The sequence below is a fragment of the Rattus norvegicus genome, chromosome 5, assembly GCF_021556685.1.
Source record: "Rattus norvegicus strain SHRSP/BbbUtx chromosome 5, alternate assembly SHRSP_T2T, whole genome shotgun sequence".
In the NCBI taxonomy this organism is placed as follows: Eukaryota; Metazoa; Chordata; class Mammalia; order Rodentia; family Muridae; genus Rattus; species Rattus norvegicus.
Window position 1 is genome coordinate 135,950,593 of NC_141538.1, and position 21,548 is coordinate 135,972,140.

General features: G+C 41.2%; 1 protein-coding gene and 1 long non-coding RNA gene across 16 annotated transcripts in view; one reads left to right on the plus strand and one right to left on the minus strand.

Moving 5' to 3' along the window:
- The window catches only part of LOC148005993 (uncharacterized), a 1,435,680-nt gene that overhangs the window by 469,841 nt on the left and 944,291 nt on the right, over positions 1 to 21,548 (minus strand). The window lies entirely within an intron of this gene.
- Gpbp1l1 (GC-rich promoter binding protein 1-like 1) overlaps positions 1 to 21,548 on the plus strand; it is a 41,964-nt gene that overhangs the window by 19,317 nt on the left and 1,099 nt on the right. For 4 of the 15 annotated variants that reach the window (XM_087549230.1, NM_001402104.1, NM_001034913.2 and 1 more), the window contains 6 exon segments: positions 7,312 to 7,384; positions 9,571 to 9,761; positions 16,969 to 17,109; positions 18,543 to 18,707; positions 19,918 to 20,042; positions 20,399 to 20,501. In XM_087549230.1, the coding sequence (XP_087405356.1) occupies positions 7,312 to 7,384; positions 9,571 to 9,761; positions 16,969 to 17,109; positions 18,543 to 18,707; positions 19,918 to 20,042; positions 20,399 to 20,501 (798 nt within the window). 15 annotated transcript variants of the gene reach the window in all.

Sequence of the window (21,548 nt, forward strand, 5' to 3'; positions counted from 1 at the left end):
CATATATTGAGATCAGAGGACAACTGGAGTGGTTGTTTTTCTTCCGTCATGGGGATCCTGGGAATTAGAATAAGTTATATTAGGTTTGATGATAAGGGACCCTTACCTACTGAGCCATCTTGCTGATCCCAAGATCCTCCTTCATAAATTAGGTAGACTATCATGCTGGCCTGTGAATGCACACATTATATATGTGTGTGGGCATGCATGCAGTAGTTACCAGGTCTCGGGACAGACTTAAAGAGTTAGCTCTTCTACCTCCACCTGAGTTCCAGGCACTGAACTCAGAACACCAGGCAAGTGCCTTTATCCAATAAGTCCTCTCTCCGGTCCCTAAGAACTTTAAAAATAAATCTAATTAAATAAATATGTCCAGCATATTTATGGTAATACAATCATTATCATCTTTATTCAGAAATTTACACTTTTTTTTTTTTAAATTAAAATACAAGCCAAGGCAAGGTGGCACAGGCCTATGATGTCAGCACCAAAAGACAGAAGCAAGCAAATCTTTAGGATGTAGAGGCTGCCTGGTCTGTATAGAATTACCTAGTATTCTGGTCTAGTACAAACCTTCTTACTGAGAACAAACTGTTGGCAGTATAATCCAGATTGAGCTGTACAGAGACAGAAACAATAGGGAAAGGAGTATGTTCAGATTAAAGGTAAGCAAATACTAAAGAACATAAAGCCAGTTGTGTGCATAGTTTTAATCCCAGCATCTGGGAGAAAAATCTCTTGAGTTCAAGGCTAGCCTGCTCTACAGAGCAAGTTCCAGGAGAGCCAGGGCTATACAGAGAAACCATGTCTCAAAAAACCAAAAAGGAGAAAAGAAAAGCTAGCCAGACCAATATTAACAAAAAAACGAATCATATAAAAAGATGAAAGAATTAGGGTTTTCTTTTAAGCTGAGCTCAGTGGCTAAGAGAATATAGTTCTCTAGGGGACTGGAGTTATTCCAGCATCCAGGTCAGGTAGCTCACAACAACCTGGCCTCTTAGGGCACAGGCATTCAAATATACACATACACACATAATTAAAATTAAATTTTTAGGGGTTGGGGATTTAGCTCAGTTGTAGAGCGCTTAAGGCCCTGGGTTGGTCCCCAGCTCCGAAAATAAATAAATAAATAAATCTTTTTAAAAAAAAAAAACAAACCCAAAGCCTCATCTCTTCCTCCCATTTTAGAGCAGTCAGGGCAAAGGAAGTACAGAATAGTATCGTAACACAGGATGCAGAGCACACCTGTAAGGTCCGTCCACAGGGACTAAAGTGACGGGTGGCTCAGCAGTTAAGAAAACGCACTTTTACAGGAAGTTTACGTTCACTTCCCAGCACCTGCATAGTGGTTCGCAACCATCCTAACCCACCCAGTTCTAGGATATAGCATTCTCTCTGATCTTGGGCACTAGGCACCTATATGTATTATGCAGACCTAAATGCATAATAGAGTGAATCTTTGAAAAGAGGTATCCTCAAAACAGGTAAGAGTGGTAATCTACCTAAAAACTTAATATAGCTGGGCTAGAGAGGGTTTGAGGTCAAATACCAGCACGCATGTCAGGCAGTTCATAACAACAGTCTATAATTTCGGCTTCAGATGATTCAATGCAGTCTGTCCCATTTAAACTAGTACACAAACATGTACATGTATACATATATACATACACACGAATAAAATAAATCTTTTTAAAAAAATAAAAAAATAATATTACTTAGAAAATGGCTTGAAATGTAGCATTCTTTTTTTTTTTTTTTTTTTTTTTTTGGAGCTGGGGACTGAACCCAGGGCCTTGCGCTTCCTAGGCAAGTGCTTTACCACTGAGCTAAATCCCCAACCCCAAATGTAGCATTCTTAATAATGGGAGATTTCAGGAAACAAGGAAGATTAAATAAGAAAAAAAAAAAGGGCTGGAGAGATGGCTCAGAGGTTAAGAGCACTGACTGCTCTTCCAGAGGTCCTGAGTTCAATTCCCAGAAACCACATGGTGGCTCACAACCATCTGTAATGGGATCCGATGTCCTCTTCTGGTATGTCTGAAGAAAGTGACGTTGTACTCATTTAAATAAATAAATCTTAAAAAAAAAAAAAAGAAAGAAAAAATATGGTCAGGAATTAGATAAAATTTTATTTTAGTGATAAGAGTGAGCATGAAAATTTTAGAAAAAGAAATTTGACCAAAAAGATTAAGGATGTATATAATAGGACACTATCAAGAAAACCAATGCTAAACAGTAGCTTTAATGCTGAGAGTTATAATTTTAAAAAATTTTATATAGAAGCTATAAGTTGAAAATGAAGCAATATTATCCAGTATTAAAGATTCTAGGCTTGAACAGAAAGAACAGAATCAGATACACTTTGACAACAGCTTTGTGCAACAGAGAATTAAAATTAGTAAACAGAGTACTAAAGGAAAGAAAATACAAGCCAACAGTTTTACGCACTGTTAAATTTATTCTCTGTTACACGGTCCCAGGCAAACATCAATATTTAAGACATAAGGAATAATGCATGAGCGATAGCTCAGAGTGCTGTGGGAGGGGGACAGGTGTGTGCTGCAGTCGTGAGGACCTGAGTTTGGATTCCTATCACCCACATAAGAGCCATAGAGTTGCGTTTCTGTGTAACCCCAGCTTGATGGTGGGTGAGGAAAGCAGATCTCCTGGCCAGCCAGTGTAACTTAAAAAAAAAATTGCCCCCGGTTAAGTGAGAGTAACAGAGAACCTGCTGCCAGCTTCTGGCTTCCGTGTTCATACACACTGATTCATGTACACATTTGCCAAAGACAGACTGAAACAAAACAAAGATGACTCAGGATACTCTTTGTAAAAATTACAAAATTACTAGAGAATAAGGTTCAGATAATCAAGAAAGATGTTAACAAAAGAAATACATGTGGTATATTTGGGTGCCAAATATAGTGGGATTTGATCAGACCTATCACTGATATAAATAATGACAGGGAATCTTTAATATTTTAAAGCTTAGGCCATTTGCTGAGCACTCTCCCAGCTATTCTCTTTCGACTAATCCTAACCTATTTCCACATGGCCAGATCTATTTCCCTGTGTTGCTCTGGTCCATCCATCCACCTCTGTATCCCCTGGCTAAATCTCCCTCTTCTTTTTTTGGTTCTTTTTTTCGGAGCTGGGGACCGAACCCAGGGCCTTGCGCTTCCTAGGCAAGCGCTCTACCACTGAGCTAAATCCCCAACCCCTAAATCTCCCTCTTCTTGATTCTTCTAGAGTCCATATCTCTGCCAGGAAGTTCTGCCTTCCAGTACCTGCACAGCTATTGGCTATCAGCTCTTTATTAAAAGCAGTCAGATACAATTCTAGATTAGAAAGAATATTTACAAAATATGAGGCCAGCATTGGGCCATACATAGCTCTCTGCCAGTACAGAATTAACAGTTGAATATACAGTCACCTTCTCACGGTGTACCCCAAGTATCTGTGGTTACAATTCAGTGATAGGGTTCATATACATCATGTATATTATACATATCAAGCTCTCTCCTGGTTCCAGCAGATTACTTAATGGAATCAGGAGCCTGAAGTGCTTAGGTTAAAGGCAGAGTTCTTGTCTATCATCTACAGAGTTCTTGATAAATATGTGAACTAACAAAGACAGTACAGCATATAATAACATATATAATAGTTCCTAAAGTGGAGGTATTATATAACTACTTCGGATGAGAAAATAAAAACACATATTTCAAAGGACTAATGTTTTAGTTTTTGAAATACTGGCATTGCTATTTGCAGACTCTTAGATGAATGACACACAGGATAAAGTAGGTAGAGAGGATGTGAGCCTACTGGCATTCCAAGTTTGGGCAGGAGAGAAGGGACATTGCAGCTATTACAAAGGACACAGTGCAGTTCCCAGCATTCAGCTGGTGGCTGACAATCATTTGTGACTCTAGTTCCAGGAAATTCAACACCTTTCTCTGGCCTACACATAACACTAGGCAGACATTTTGCATACAAACATGTATGCAGGCAAAACACCCATTAATATAAAACACAAAAACTCAAAACTTGAAACCAACTTTAACTGGATTGGATATTTCAATAAATTATTGGGTATTTGTCTTTAAATTGGGATAGTGCTATAAAAACTAAAAGTAGAAGTTGATCCCCGAATTAGAGAATAACCTAGTACCTATATCACACTGTTAAAATGTATTCCTGGACAAGATGTTTATGAAATAATGGCTTTTTTTCTTTTTTCTTTTTTCTTTTTTCTTTTTTTTCGGAGCTGGGGACCGAACCCAGGGCCTTGCGCTTGCTAGGCAAGCACTCTACCACTGAGCTAAATCCCCAACCCCGCAACGGCTTTTTTTTTTTTTTTTTTTTTAATTCATTCTACAAAGGAAGTATTGAAGATTACTAGTACTCTATCAAAGAGATTCATGGGCCAGTCAGCTGACTCCAGGAATTAAGTTGCCTGCCACCAAGCTAGATTACCTGAATTCAATTCCTTAGACCCATGTCAAAGGAGATGCAAGATGTCTCCTGACTTACACATTCACTAAGTAGCACACGTTCCTACACACAAACATAGGCACTGGCATACAAAATAAGAATATAAAATGGGGATGGAGAAAGATGGCTGAGCAGTCAAGAGCAGGCTCTGCTCCTGCAAAGGACTTGAGTTCAGTTTGTAGCCCACACAACAGGTCGTTAACACCTCCTGAAAGTTCAGTTCTGGGAGGCTCTGAGCTATCAGGTCTCCACAGGCACACGTATAATAAAACTAACTCTTAAAACAATAAGATCAAAATTGGGCACGGTGGTGCATATCTTTGGTCTTGGCACTTGGGAAGCAGAGACAAATGGATCTCTTGAATTTGAGGTCAGCTTGGTTTACATTGTGAATTCCAAGACAGCCAGAGCTGTCTCAGAAAAACAAACAACAGACAAATAACTAAAAAGGTCAGAGAGGTTATCTAAAGTCATTTAAAGATAATGGTTTACAAAGTGTACCCAGGTTAGTCAGTTATGTACTTGTTTTAATGAGTGATGCTGGGAGAACTTTGCCTGTTAATTATCTGCTTTTGTTTTTGTGGGTTTGAGTGGTGTGTGTGGCTTAGCCAGCATGTAGAGATCAGAAATAACCTTTCTTTCTACCTTGGGATATTGGGGTTTTACTTGGCTCATAACGCTTGCATAGCAAGCTCTTTTTACTACTGATCCATTTTTCCAGCCCAGTTATCTATATCATCTTGAAAATATGTTTTTAAAAATTCAAGGGCTGGGGGCTGGGGATTTAGCTCAGTGGTAGAGCGCTTACCTAGGAAGCGCAAGGCCCTGGGTTCGGTCCCCAGCTCCGAAAAAAAAGAACCAAAAAAAAAAAAAAAAATTCAAGGGCTGGAGAGATGGCTCAGCCGTTAAAGGCTAGGCTCACAACCAAAAATATAAAAATTCAAGTTGCGGGGTTGGGGATTTAGCTCAGTGGTAGAGCGCTTGGGCCCTGGGTTCGGTCCCCAGCTCCGGAAAAAAAAAAAGAGAAGAAAAGAAAAAAAATTCAAGTTGCTAAATAGATGGGTCAGAGAGTTAAAAATGCTTAGTGCTTTGTACAGAGGGCTCATATCTGGTTGGCAGCATCATATTGGTTCACAACCCTCATTTACTCCAGATCCAAAGGATTTCATGTCCTATTCTGGCCTCTTCAGAAACTTGCACTCAGATGCAAATACACATAAACACATCATTTAGAAATTAAAATAGGCTGAAGATATGGCTCAGGGGTTAAGAGCACTGACTGCTCTTCCAGAGGTCCTGAGTTTGATCCCCAGCAACCACATGGTGGTTCACAACCATCTGTGATGGGATCTGATGCCCTCTTCTGGTGTGTCTGAAGAGAGGGAAAATGTACTCAAATGCATAGAATTAATTAATTAAAACGCAGTGTGATGAGATTGGGGATGCTGCATAAATAGGTAGAATTTCTGTTCAAGAACACATGCCCAGGGACCAGAGACCTGGCTCTGTAGTTAGGTATACTTAGATCCACACACACAAAAATAACTTTAAAGTCCTACTGTTTATCTAAGGTAGAGTTTGACAATCCTGCTAAGGCTGGACCCCCAGTGTAGGACAATGTCAGGGCGGGGAGGCTGGAAGGGATGGGTTGTTGGGGAGGGGGAACACCCTCATAGAAGAAGAGGGAGAGGGGATGGGATGGGGATTTATGGACCAGAAACCAAGAAAGGGGATAACATTTGAAATGTAAATTGAAAATCCAGTTTAAAAAAAAAAAAAGGTGTTGGGGATTTAGCTCAGTGGTAGAGCGCTTGCCTAGCAAGCACAAGGCCCTGGGTTCGGTCCCTAGCTCCGAGAAAAAAAAAAAAAAAAAAAGAGCTTGACTGGGTGGCTCTGGCTTTCCTGGAATTCACAGAGATTTACCTGCCTATGCCTCCTTCTTGCTGAAATTAAAGATGTGGTCTCCATATCCTATCCTAAGTCTTTATAAAAAAAAAAAAAAAGTTCTGAGTATGTATTCGGTGTGGTATAATACCTTGAGGTCAGTCCCCTGCACTGGAGGGAAAGGAGAGAAGATAAATAGCTTTTCTTTTTAATCTGTTAAAACAGTTTCTACTCTGGACATCCCTTCTGTCCTCTATACAATTAGTTAAGGCTAAGTTAAACTTGTTTTGCGATGACCGAGCTTTTGGTTCTTAGAATCATACATCTCCAGCTTTGGATTTATTACTCTTGCAGGATAGGTCTCAGTCGTCACCTGTAATGGAGCTTCTCATTTCTCTGCCAGAAATTATCCATTCCCTGCTCAGTGAATTTTTATCCCAGTTAGAGCCTTTTAGGATATTTTCTTGGCTACAAGTTTTATCTTTGTTATAGTCGTGTGAGGACTGGGTCTTTTAAATTGCCTTTGTATTCCTCATACAGTCCTGCAATGTGTTTCTCTTCTACTCTAATGCAGTCTTAGAACTTGAGTGAATACTGCTTCCTTGATTCTGAGGAAAACAACCCATGTTCTTGTTCTGTGGCTTTCTATGCCTCCTTTTTTATACTTACCCTGTAAAAGATGGAAAATGCATGTTTATATGTATGTACATTTATATGCATAAGAAATCCTATGACAAAGGAAATATAATTCAAGATACAAATAACATCGTGCCTGCTATTTCAACATATTACTTGTTATATTTTTGATATATTATTAAATTAGTTGATCTGATATTAATAGTTATTTGGTAGCTTCTATGGTGATGGCTACTTTGAAAAATTCCCAAGTAAAGGAACTTTTTGTATCAACCATTTATATCCCTTTTTTCCTAGCCTTCTTTGAATCCAGAAGCTGGCAAACAGAATCAGCCATGCAGACCTATTGGGACCCCTTCTGGAGTGTGGGGTAGGTAGATTTGACTGTATTAAAAGCACAGCTTGAAATTTGTTATGACAGGTGTTAGAAATAAAAATTCTTCCTTTTTTTAAATTTTGTTCTTAATTTTTTGTGTTTTCATCTCTTGGCCTTGCATAGCCAACACCAGTTAGCTGCTCGTTAAGATAGCTCTTCCTCTACAAGAGAGGGAGATATCGTCTACCCGTGAACCATCCAACCATAATAAGCTCAGGGCTCTAATTGGACATGCGTGGGGTTTGCTATTGGATAGGTTTTCTGGCAGTGTGAGTAGTTTTAGCTTCAATTGTCTGCTTGTTTGAGAGTTGTTTTTTTTTTTTTTAAAGATTTATTTATTTATTATATATAAGTACACTGTAGCTGTCTTCAGATACACCAGAAGAGGGCATCGGATCTCTTTACAGATGGTTGTGAGCCACCATGTGGTTGCTGGGAATTGAACTCATGACCTCTGGAAGAGCAGTCGGGTGCTCTTAACCGCTGAGCCATCTCTCCAGCCCGAGAGTTTATTTTTAAAGATGTGTTGATATCAGGAGAGAGGAGTGCCAGCACGTGTGCATACATACATACCTGTGAGTTCAGATGGCCTTGGTGTCCAGACTAGGATGTTAGATGCTCTGGAATCAGAGTTATAGGTGACATGGGTCCTGGGACCTGAACTGAGGTCTTCTGCGAGAGCCATATAAGCCCAACAGTCTCACCAGCCCTGATGATTGGACAGCGTCTCAGAGATCCACCTGCCTCTGCCTCCTTATCACTAACAGTAAAGGTTTGCCCCCTTCTTACTTGGTTGTGTCTGATGGTCATCCTGTCCATCTTACAAGCTAAACGTCCCCTAAGCACTGCTAGTCTTTTGTGTTGCAAGACTGATTTATTTTATTTTTATTTTTAAGATTTATTTATTTATATGAGTACACTGTAGCTGTCTTCAGACAGCAGAAGAGGACATCAGATCCCATTACAGATGGTTGTGAGCCACCATGTGGTTGCTGGGAATTGAACTCAGGACCTCTGGAAGAGCAGCCAGTGCTCTCAACCACTGAGCCATCTCTCCAGACCCCATAATACTGATTTATAAACTTAGGGATTTGTGTGCTGGTTTTTTATTTCCTTCTTTTTCATACAGTTACCAAATGGCATCTTCTTTTTTAAAAAAAAGGAATGTCTAGACTTTTAATTCCAGCACTTAGAAAGCAGGTAGAGCTGAATGTAAGTGAAATCAAGGACAGCCTAGTTCCTAAAGTGGTTATAATGGTTTTCAGACTACCCAGATCTGTAGAGAGAGACTGTGTCTCAAAAAAAAAAAGAGTGGGGGGGGGGGTTGGAGAAATGGCTCAGTGGTTAAGAGTACTAACTGCTCTTCTAGGGTACCAAGATTTGATTCCCAGCACCCACATGGTAGCTTATAAGGTTTTAATTCCAGGATATTCAACACCTTCCTCTCGCTCCCTGAGGTACTAGGCATGCGTGTGGTATGCAGACAAAACACTCATGCACATTGAATAAGTAATTTTTTAAATAAAATTTGAAAAGTTTTATTATTTTCCAGTAGTGTCTTTTGTATTGTTTTAGTAAAATGTTTGGGGGCATGAGCACATGCATGCACATACAAAGGGAGAAGGTCAACCGGAGTGGTTTTCTTCAGGAGCCATCCACCTTATTTTCAACACTGTCTCTTTTTTTTTTTTTTTTTTTTTTGGTTCTTTTTTTTTTTCGGAGCTGGGGACCGAACCCAGGGCCTTGCGCTTCCTAGGCAAGCGCTCTACCACTGAGCTAAATCCCCAACCCCAACACTGTCTCATTTATCTGACACCTAGTATGCTAGACCGACTGGCTAGTAAATCCTAGGGACTTACCTGTCTTTCTCTCTGTTGCTACTATTACAAGCGTTTGTGCCTGTTTTTTTTTGTTTGTTTGTTTGTTTGTTTGTTTTAATGGGTTCTTAAGCTCATATACCTGTGCTGGCATGGTAAACACTTTACCAGCGGGACTATACCACAGCCATAGTATCTTTTTTAATTTTTTTTTTAAGAATTTGTTAAATGAACACAAGGCAGTGTTTGTCCCCTGAACTCAACTTCATCTCCTAGGTTAAAGGTGAGGCTATTGTTTAAACTGTTGGTTTTGCTTGTCAAAGCTTTGACCTCCTTTTGTGTCTCCACTCTTACATTTCACAGAAAATCCACCTAGTGCCAAGCAACCCTCAAAGATGCTAGTCATCAAAAAAATTTCCAAAGAGGATCCTGCTGCCGCCTTTTCCGCTGCATTTACCTCAGGATCCCACCATGCAAATGGGAACAAAGTGTCAACCATGGTCCCGAGTGTTTATAAGAACTTGGTTCCCAAGCCTGCACCACCTCCCTCTAAGGTATGAATTGCAATCTTTATACGATGTTGAGACACAAGGTAAGTAATAAGTTGGGTGTTTAATGTATTTGTATCGTTGACAAATTATTTGTTATGCCTGTTGCATTCATAGAGTTATACTCCCATCACCAGACTCTGCCAATGCCAGCTGACTAACTTCCTTTTGGGAGGATCAGCTTGATCCTTCTTAATAGTATTAACATGTCTGATCAGTCAAAGCTGAATACTTGGGCAGCTTCCCTCTTTATCTTCTTCCTTTGTTCCCCCAGCCAAGCAGTTATTTCAGTTATTCTTTTTCTTTTTCCTTGTTTAGAACTTTGCCACTTTGCACACCCTTGTACTTCTTCATCGTCATATTTCACAGAACTGCTAAAATGATCATCCTTAAATAGTTGAATACACTTGGCCACTTTATCACATACCTGTACTCAGCCCTCAGGAGGATGGTGCAGTTGAATTTAAGACTTCAGGTCTGAGTAGCCTATCAAGAGACACTCTGTCTCCCTCCCCCCCCCCTCCCCCTCCCTCCTTTTTTTTTTTTTTTTTTAAAGATTTATTTATTTATACACTGTAGCTGTCTTCAGAAACACCAGAAGAGGGCATCAGATCCCATTACAGATGGTTGGGAGCCACCATGTGGTTGCTGGGAATTGAACTCAGGACCTCTGGAAGAGCAGTCAGTGCTCTTAACCACTGAGACATCTCTCCAGCCCCAAGAGATTCTTTCTCTAAGAGGGGGTGAGGGGGTAGTGTATCATTCTACTCCTGTATCTGTTCAGTGGTTTCAGACCTTATTAGATGGTAGGTGATTGTCTCTGAAGAGTCTGCTGCTCCTGTTGCTGCTCATTTTCACATCCCTTTAAAATCAAGCCTGGAGTGGTGCTGCCAGTGAATGCTGCCATTTACTCCGTACACTTGGGCCATGGAGAATAATAACCCCTAGCAATCAATGGTAAACATCCATTTTTATTGTTTGTAAGTGTGCACAGGTATGTGTGTCTGTGTCTGTGTGCAGGTGCCCTGGTAGTCTAGAGGCTCTAGATCTGCTGGAGCAGGAATTACCATCCAAATGGTGCTGGGAACCAAACTCCTTTTTGAAGGACACCTAGCTTTATTAACTACTGTGCCATCTCTGCAGACCCCTATCACCTGAGCTGCTGTGTCTTCCCCCTTCTACTTCCCCCATCCCCCATTGGTTTTTTAAGATGAGATTTCTGTTATGGAATTCACTCTGTGTAGACCAGGCTGGCCTCAGACTCAGAGATCTGCCTCTAAATCCTCAGTGCTGGGATGAAAGGTGTGTGCCACCATGCTTGGCCCATAAGTACATTCCCCATTTTATTGCCTCTTTTTTCTCTTATCTAGAAAGAAATTACTCTTGATGCTTATGCCATCCTCTTTGTGACTCCTGTTGGTTATATTCATACAAAGATCTGATTCGCCCTTACCTCTCTGTCGTTGCCCAGCACAGGGTCTCTTGAGTTGTAGCACTTACCACATCAGTCTATTTTCCTCTTTTACATGTACCCTTAAGGCTGAAAGTAAGTTTCAGTCTGCACAGATTCACATGAACTACATTGCTGATTACGATGAGACCCTAGTGTGAGCAGCATCAGCTCACGTTCTGCAGTGTGGTTGGTCCTTGTGAGCAGTACAGAGGTAGATTTGGTCATGCTTTCTGTGCTGCAATAGCTGAGTATAGCAGTGCAGGTTTGAAATTGAACTGTAGAAATTTTTTAAAGATTCTACGTTCATTTCAACTAAATTAAGTTACTAAATACAAATCATTAAGAGCAATGCCAGGATGGACTATGGTCATCCACCAGTTTTACTAAGATTTTACTTATTTATGTATGTGAGTACACTGTCTATATCTTCAGACACACCAGAAGAGGGCATCGGGTCTCATTACAGATGGTTGTGAGCCACCATGTGGTTGCTGGGAATTGAACTCAGGACCTCTGGAAGAGCAGCCAGTAGGTTAACCACTGAGCCTTCTCTCCAGCTGTTTATGGGTTATTTTAAATCTAAACTATGCTAATTAGTTTTATTGTTACTACTTTTATGTAGTGTGTGTGTCAGTGTCTGTGTCTTACATTCTGTGGCACACATAAAAGTGTGATAACAGGGGTTGGGGATTTAGCTCAGTGGTAGAGCGCTTACCTAGGAAGCGCAAGGCCCTGGGTTCAGTCCCCAGCTCCGAAAAAAAGAACCAAAAAAAAAAAGTGTGATAACAATTTGTCTCCTTCCTTCCACCCTGTGGATCTCAGACATTGAACTCAGGTTGGCAGGCGCAGCAGCAAGTGCCTCCACCTGCTGTGCTGTCTCCCCCACCTACAACAGTTACCTTCCTAAGGGGTCTGGTTGGGATCCTTGTTTTTCTGCACAAAAGGGAAAGGATAAAAAGCAGCTGTTAGAACAAACCTGTAGAGAGAGTTGTAAAGGTAAGAGCACTTGCTGCTCTCCAAGAACAACCTTAATCTGTTTCCAGCGCTCTACCGTGCCTCACAAGCATTTTCATTTGTAACTCAGTTCCAGGGATTCAACACCAGCTGGCTTCTGCAGGCACTACGTGTGCCCACGTTGCCCAGACATACATACAGGCAAAAACACCCATACACATATCATTTTTTAAAAATTCTAGAGAGTAACAAATTGTCATTTTGCTCTTTCTTTGTACAGTGACCTTGGGAAGGTTTCATAGTGTGTGTGTGTGTGTGTGTGTGTGTGTGTGTGTGTGTGTAGAGGTGATAATCCTTACTTTTTAACTTTTTAGTGAGAAATAATAATAATTTATGAAAACTGGCACAAAGTGAATTCCAGTAAGTAGTGTTTATTACCACCATGGCAAGCACACTATATGTTTTACCCTCATTAGAATTTATTAAGCAGAGTGCTATGATGTACAAGTTCCACACTTTTAACACCATGGGGTAGAGAGCTGACTCGGTGTGGTTCAGAGCACTTGCTGTTCTTGCACAGTACCCAGGTCCAGTTCCCTCATCCAAATGGGAGCAAACTGCTTCACTGTCCCTGTCTGTGTCTCTCATGCAAATACTCAAAGCAACACACTGCTGTACATAAAATAAATGTAAAGAAAAGAGTTTGTAAGAGTATAAAAATATACAAGACAATGTCTTCAAGGGTCTCATGTTTTAAAAGTGAAAAGTGACAAGGATCAAATCATTACAGAGCTTAACTTCAGTTTACACTTATATTGTTAGGTATATATACAAGACAGAATGCTAATATACTCTTGTTTTTTTTAAAAAGGGATGATACCTGTGCTCAGATAGTGTTTTCTATACTAGCATGCTGGTCAGAATTTGAGTCCTAGCACCTATATTATAAAACAAAAGAAAAAACTAGGTGTACATATATTTGTAAGCCAGAGCTTATGGTATTATGGAGATAGGCCAATTCCACAGTCTTACTGATAAGCCACTCTATCTGAGGTGGCAGGCAGGCGCGCACACACACACATACACACACACACACACACACACACACACACACACACACACACACACACACAAACAGGCACACAGAGAAAGGATAGCTTAATCAGGAAGCTGAGTTGAGCAAGGCAGGATGTCATAGTAGCAAGTGGGGAAGCAAATCAAAGGAAGAGAACAGTAGTGGGGTATAGTGATCTGTAAGTTCTGGGACAGCCTAACTACGTGGTGAGGCTTTGTCTCGGATGGGTGGTAGATAGATATAGATAGATAGATGATGGATGGGTGGATAGATAGATGAATACGACAGCAATCTCCCTTGGTAAACCGAGTTAGCTTTGAGTACTTTAAAGGTGGCTGGAGTTCAGATCTATAGAATTAACGTAAATCAGGGTGCAGCTGGGGTCTCCTCAGCAGCTAGCCAGCAAGCTTTGAGGTAAGGTGAGGAGTGATGCAGAGCCAGCCGTGCTGAGGTTGGTTGTGAGCTCCCACTTACGTCCTCATTTGCCCACATGCAAATGTGGACTATGTACACGTCCACACAGACTTGTGAAAGACATAGCCTGATGAAGGTAGAACGTCTCTTGTTTAAAGTGATTACAAGTGATTATATCTGGCTTCCATTCGGGAAATAGAGGCAGCGCTTCAGTATAGAAAGAGGTTGAATAGAGGAGTTTTACATGCTTACGTGATTGTAGCAATTGAAACTGACAAGTCACACATAACTAGTTTTTCTAATTCAGTTCACCAAGGAAACGGTAAGAGGATGGTTTGGCGGAGTAGGTAATGGCACTTTTCATCATGCCTGAGACCTGAGTTCCAAGAAAATAACTGACTGCCACAGTTGTCCTGAATTCCGTGTGCACACACATGAACACAATGAAAACAGTAATATTTTTAATGATAAAAGAATACTGAGCTTTGAATATTAAATTCCATCTGCATGCACACACACAACAAATGAAAGTAGTATTTTTTAAAATGCAAGGTATTGAGACTTACCAGTATTCTTAGTACTAAGCATTATAACATTCTCATAATGTGTTTTGAAAGTTGGCCTTTCAATATAAGCGCAAGAGAGAGAGAGAGAGAGAGAGAGAGAGAGTGTAACAGATGTATAATATACTAGATTAAGTACAAATATCAGAAAGTAGTCATTAGCACCTATGGTCACTGAGAATTCTGTTTGGCAGACAAGTAATGGTAGTATAAGACTGAGGGAAATACTTCTGCTTTACTTGCCTCTGGCTGAAGTAATGAGCTCACAAATGAAAGAATAAACAGAAGTGGAATGGTGCAAAGGAATAGTTTAAGAGGAAAGATACGGGGCTGGAGAGATGGCTCAGTGGTTAAGAGCACTGACTGCTCTTCCAGAGGTCCTGAGTTCAAATCCCAGCAACTACATGGTGGCTCACAACCATCTATAATGGGATCTGTAATGAGTGTCTGACAAGCTACAGTGTACTCATATACAAAATAAATAAATCTTTTTTTTTTTAAAAAGGAAAGAAAACAATTTCTCAGGATAAAGCTCTTTGGTAAAGCCCTTGCCTGGCACACACAGTGCTTATTTGCATGCACCGTACTTTAAATTAGAAAGAAACCTGAAAACCATGTTTGAAAATAAAATCTAGCTCACTTTAGTGAGTTTTAACTTTGTAATCATATAATAAAAATTATAAGGCCATGCACTACTTACAGTACCTAGGGTAGGTAAGGCAGGAGGAGCACAAGTTCCAAGCCAGAATGAGCTTCATGCCTCCTATATAAAGGCACGTTAGGACCAGGCATGGAGCAATTATTTATCCTGTTGTGTTCATAGTCACTGACAACTAGATTAAGTACAAATGTTTCTGCCTTAATTGTTGTAATGTGTAAAGTATTTTGCCTGTAATTATTTCTGTGCATCACCTGCATGCCTGGTGTGTATACAGGAACTGGAGCTAATAACTGTAAGCCTCTGGTGCTGCGGGAACCCTGTGTCCTGTGGATAACCAGCCAGTTATCTTAATCACTATCTTAGCTAGGGTTTTACTGCTGTAAGATACGACATGATCAAGGCAACTCAGAAAGGAAAAATGCAATGGCTACAGTTTCAGACATTTAGTCTGTTTCCATGGTGGGAACCGTGCCAGTGTTCAGGTAGACCTGGTGCTGGAGAAGAAGGTGGGAGTTCTGTGTCTTTATCCACAAGAAGCAGAAGGAGATTGTGTGCCACACTGGGCATAGCTTGAACATAGGAGCACATACCTCTTACACATACCTCTACAGCGATATACTTCTTCAGCACCACCTAATACTGCCATTCCTTCAGAAGCAAGCATTTAAAGACAGATTATGGGGACCATACCAATTCAGACCCACCATGAGCACTGAGACATCTCTCCAGTCCTGCTCATGTTTTATTCATTACAGGTACACCTGTCTAGTAAAACTTTTATAGTACTGTAACAGTGTTTCTTTGCCCAGAGGCCACGGTGTAAAAGGCAACTTTTCTAATGTCGTGCTATAATTATGAGACAATCATAAGTCACTTTGATGGGTAACTGAACACAAGCATCTTTTCTTTTCCATAAGTGTAAGAAAAAAAAATCTGGGGCTGAAGGGATGGTTCAGTGGTTAAGAGTAATTAATCATTTTTCTTACAGAGGACCTGGGCTCAAATCCAAGCTCTAAATGGTAGCTCACAATAATCCTTAATTCCAATTTCAGGGCATCCAAAGTCTTCCTGACTTCTTTGGACACCAGGCACACACTTGGTGCACTTGCATATATAACAAAAAATAGGAAGTTCTTCATTCTGCTTGGGTAAATGTCTCTAGCTTCTTGTACATCTTGGGAAAGTTTTTTTTTTTTTAAGTTATTCTCATTAGCTGAGTAATATTGAACAAATTGCATAACTGTATTGTGCTCAGTATTATTTGCTAAAAGATAGACACACGATTGCCCTAACTAAGAATTACAATAGAAAGGTGGGTAAGAGCATTTACTGCATCATGGAAAGGAGCTCTTTTCATAGAAACTCCTTTTTCCCTTAAGTCTTCCTTCTGTTTTGTTTTGGGGAAATAAGTAGTTTTGCACCTATTTCTGTTCCACTTTGTTGACCTGATCTCTATCATCTCATTTGGTCTCTTTGTTTTTCCAACACAGGGTTTCTCTGTGTAACAGCCAGGAACTCACTCTGGCCCATGCTGGCCTTTCTTAGCCTTGAACTCCGAGCGCTGGGATTAAAGCTATGCCCACCATGCTCCGCTTTCTTTCATCTCTGTAGACAGTGTGATTGACTAAAATGATGAAGTATTCATTCCAGCTATACTCTAGTTGTCATAGCTGTGGTCACATCCCACAAAACTGAGCCAAAGAAGACTGTACCATTTACAATGTGCACCTTAGCATGGAACCAGCACTATTAACATCTCTAGAAAACTGCAATTTCTTCTGATACGCTTTGTGGAAATTTATCATCATCACACAAGAATTCCAGAGGTCAGGGGTTCTAAGTGAGTAGAGATTCTGCTTTCCGGAAGTTAAGTGCTTTGAGAACTAGCATGGTAAAAAGGGTATAGAACTTCCTCAGCACAGCTTGTGGCCTCTTTATTCCCCATCTGTCTAAACTCAGAAGTTACATACGTGCTGACAGGGAATTCTGGGAACTTGTGTTCCCACATAACATTTCACACTTTGCTATGGTTTCGTAAGCTAGCGCTCCTGTGCGTGTTGCTTCTGACTGGCATGTCCTTTATTCCTACATAGCCCAACGCATGGAAAGCTAACAGAATGGAACACAAACCTGGATCACTTTCCTCCAGCCGGGAGGCTGCTTTGACCAATCCAGTTTCTGTTACTAAACCAGTGGTACTAGCTGCTGGTGTAGTTCTCAACGCTCCCAAAGAGGTGAGTGAGAGTAACTGTGGGGCAGTGTTTTAAAATACAGATGGCCTTCAATGTCTAATCCTCCTGCCTGTGCCCCAGCTCACAAGTATTGGGATTATATACATACACCTAGCTTATGCCCAGTTTCATATAGTTTGGGGAATCAAACCCAGGGCTCCATTTATGGTATGTGGGCACTTTGTCCACATATGCCCTCAAAAAGTTGGCATCCCCCTCTCGATTAAAGATTATATGTGTATAAGTGTTTTACTTGGATATATATGTATGTATCCCATGATTTTCTGGTCCTTGTGGAGGTAGGAAGAGGGTGTCAAATAGCCTGCATCTAGACTTTCAAGAAGTTAGAAGTTTTGTGTGATTGCTGGGAACTGAACCCAAGTCCTGTGGAAGAGTGGCCAGTGCTCTGAACTGATGAGCCATCTTTTCAGCTGGACTATTTCTTATACAATTATAAAAGAATAATTTTGTTTAAGCTGTCATTTCTGAGCAGTGTGTGGTTGTGCATGCCTAAATCACAGTATAGCCTGAAACAAGGGTGTTGTAAGTTCCTGGCTGGCCTGGGTCTTTCTCTCTCTCTCTCTCTCTCTCTCTCTCTCTCTTCTCCCTCTCTCTCTCTCTCTCTCTCTCTCTCTCTCTCTCTCTCTCTCTCTCTCTCTCTCTCTCTCTCACATACACACACACACACACACACACACACACACACACACACACAAATCTTGGGCTTTTCCATTCATTTGCATGAAGATTTGCAATGTAGGGCTAGAGAGATGGCTCAGCGGTTGAGAGCACTGACTGCTCTTCCACAGGTCCTAAGTTCAATTCCCAGCAACCACATGGTGGCTCACAACCATCTGTAATGAGATCTGATGCCCTCTTCGGGTGTGTCTGAAGACAGCAACAGTAGACTCACAGACATAAAATAAATCTTTAAAAAAAAAAAAAAAGGTTTGCAGTATAAAGTATGGGGACAACAAACACCATTTCTGCTGCGACTGTATTCATCTGATTACCTTCTTTATTGATATCCTTCATAGGCGTCACATAAGCTTTATACCACTCCATGGTATAAGTGCTCTGTAGTAAACCATGGTTTCTGTTTCCCTGGTTTCTGCAGAGTGATTAGAATAGGTGTGTCACGTAAACCAGGACTCTGTATTCTAAAAAGTCAAAAAGAAAAGAAAAAGAAAAAGCTCGGTGTTTTTTAAATAAACTGGTTTGTGGGTGGTTTTTTGTTGTCTGTATATATGGGTGTTTTGCCTGTGTGTATGTCTCTGATCCCTTTTGAGTTAAAAGACATTATGAGCTACCTAGCACAGTTCTGAGAATTGAACCTGGGTCCTTCCTAAGGATAGCCTGAGTGCTTTACATAACTCAGGAATTTCTAGTTTTTGCCCTTTACTGGTAGGAGCAATCTGTTTGTGCTGTTTGTACAGAGTCCCTCCAGTACTACCCCTCCGATAGAGATCAGCTCCTCTCGCCTGACCAAATTGACCCGACGAACCACAGACAGGAAGAGCGAGTTCCTGAAGACTCTGAAGGATGAGCGCAATGAAGACTGCTCCCAAAGTAGAGACTGTGACAAGCTGGAGGGGCTAAGAGTATGGGACTTTTCTGGTGTCTATGTATTTTCTTTTCTGTGTATTTTTCTTTCTTTTTTTTTTTTTTAACTTTTTTAAATGTGTTGGGTTTGTCCATGTTTCACAGTCCAATAGCAGAGGTCAGAAACTTGAAAGCCTCCAAGTCAAACCATCGGGCTTGGTTGCCGTTGCTTTTACCGACTGTACCTCTCACCAGCCCTCTTTGTTTTTGTTTTTTTCTGTTTGCTCATTTTGGTTTGGCTGTGGTTTTGTCTTTTGAGATGGGATCTCACTATTAGACGAGGCTGTCCTCAAATTCACTGAGATCCATTTGCTCTGCCTCAGCCTCCTCAGAGTTGGATTAAAGGTGTGTACAACACCAAATCCAGCCCCGCCATGATACTTAAATGTCTGGAAGGAACATTGGGAGGTGATGCACTCTGCTAAGAATTAAGCAGGGGTGGCCTTGTGTGGACTTTATATTTTGAGGTACGTGTCATTACCACCTCTTGAGTTTTTCCTCAAAAAGTAATCATGAGGGCTGGTGAGAGAATGAAGCCACTTCACCTGAATCTGTGCCCCAATTGCTAGGATTAAACTTGTGGGCTATGACTGCCAGCCCCTTTCTCAAAGTGTTATTATTAGCTCATTCTCTTACTGTTAAATTTTAAGTGTTCTTTGTTTATCATAGAAAATGATCCCTCATCAGATGAGAATTTTATACATTTCCTCCCCATCTCTTCTTATCTTTGTTGCTGGGGCCCAGGGTATGGGTCTTGCTGTGTTGAATTCTTGATGTTGGTGTTTCTCAGTACTTGGATGACAGGCCTGTGCTGCCATACTGTTCCCGTCTCTAAACAGTGTTTACCACAGAGCAGATACCTGAGGTTTTTGTGGATTGTTCCTGTGTTGCTTTACCTAATAGTCATGTGCTCAAGCAGTGTGCTGGTTCCTGTTTATATCTCCAGGGGTTCTGCGCACCTCAGGTTTTATCAGTGCACCCACCCACTCTGGGCGCTAGATGCTCTGGATCTTTGGACTTTCTCAGTTTACTGGTACAGCTGGTCTCAGTTTTGATTTTTTTTTGGAGCTGGGGACCGAACCCAGGGCCTTGCGCATGCTAGGCAAGCGCTCTACCACTGAGCTAAATCCCCAACCCCTTGGTCTCAGTTTTGAAATGGGGAAAAACCTGTGTATTGTTGGTTGCATCCATTCCCTTCCTTTATTACAGTTGGAGGGCAGCCACACACCTGAACCAAAGGAAAATGGAGAACAAGGTTGTCTTCAGAACGGGCTTTCTCTACCCATGGTAGAGGAGAGGGAGGTCCTGTCACACTCTCTAGAAGCAGAGCACAGGTAAGGATAAGATGTATGGCATGTGAGACCCTTAAAGTAATTAAAATGCAAGAGGGGTGTGGCCATGAAACCCTAATTATTCACTCTCTAGTCCCCTGGGCTAGCCTATTTAGGGGCGTAGTCAGTAGTCAATGGTTTGCCACTATGAGTTGCTGTCCCGTCTTTTTTTGTTATTTCTACTATCTTTTTGAATAGGTCCTTTCCCCTTAAATCATTAAGAGCACCTGAGTAACTTGTCCTACTCGGGAGAGTACAGAATTCCTTCCGTATCGTGCATTGGCCTTGGACAGACGTCCTGTGGGTGCATGGTTGGGCTTACTGCATATTTTCTTTGCTCTGTCCTTTGCCTCCTCCAGGTTATTGAAAGCAATGGGGTGGCAGGAGTATCCTGAAAATGATGAGAGTTGCCTTCCACTCACAGAGGATGAACTCAAGGAGTTTCACACGAGAACAGAACAGGTCTGTACTGAGCCCAAAGCCTTCACCGACACCAAGTTACATGTTTACAAGTTCCTTGCCCTTAGGAAATTCTAGTGTTTATTTGGGTTTGGGGGGCCAGTTTTTGCTGACAGGACCTGGTCAGGTAGTAGACGCTTTAATCCCCAGCCTGGGTTTCCAGAGTTCATAACAGCTAGGGCTACACAGAGAGACCATGCTCAAAACAAAGACCCCTGGATCTCACTTTATTTATGGGCCTGGCTAGTTTGGAACGGGCTAAGTAGAATAGGCTACCATGAACCTACAGCAGTCCTCCAACCTCTGCCTCGTGGTCACTGAGATTACAGCCATGTGTTGGCTGGTAAGGAAGCACTAAAATTGAGGGAGACACTACCACAGTAGTGCAGCATGGTGTCAGACTGTTTGCACGGTACAAATCTGCAGACTTGGAGGATACAGGGGCCATGCTCACAGCTCTAACCCTTATCAAAACATAAGCTCTGAGCTCCTGAGTCTTCTTGAAAACCAGCCCTGTGCCTCACTCACCCTCTGCAGCATAAACTGTCGACTGGAGAGAGATGGCTCAGTGGTGAGGATGGCATGAGCTCTTGAAGAGGACCAGATTTTGATTCTTGACACTCATTTTGGCTTACAGCCAAATGTAATTCCAGCTTCTAAGGATTTGAGATCTCCAGCTTTCATAGGCAACACACATAATTAAAAATAAATATCTTGAAAGCATAAATGACACCTAATAAGTCTCACAGTAGGGCAGTCTACATGCTGACGTAAGATTTACCACTTAGAACTGTTTTAGAAATAGGAACTCTAAACCCTCCACCTGGCAGACTGAACTAGACTATGACTTTACAGGAAAAGGGGAAAAAAAATATTTGGACGACCCAGCTTTGGTTGCATACATCTTTAAGCCTAGAACCTGGGACATAAACAGAGAGATTTTTGAATTTGAGGCCAGCATGATCTACATAGGGTGTTCCAGGACAACATAGTAAGACACTGTCTCTTTCAAAAGAATTGAAATCCTTGTAAGACTTCTCTGCACACTGA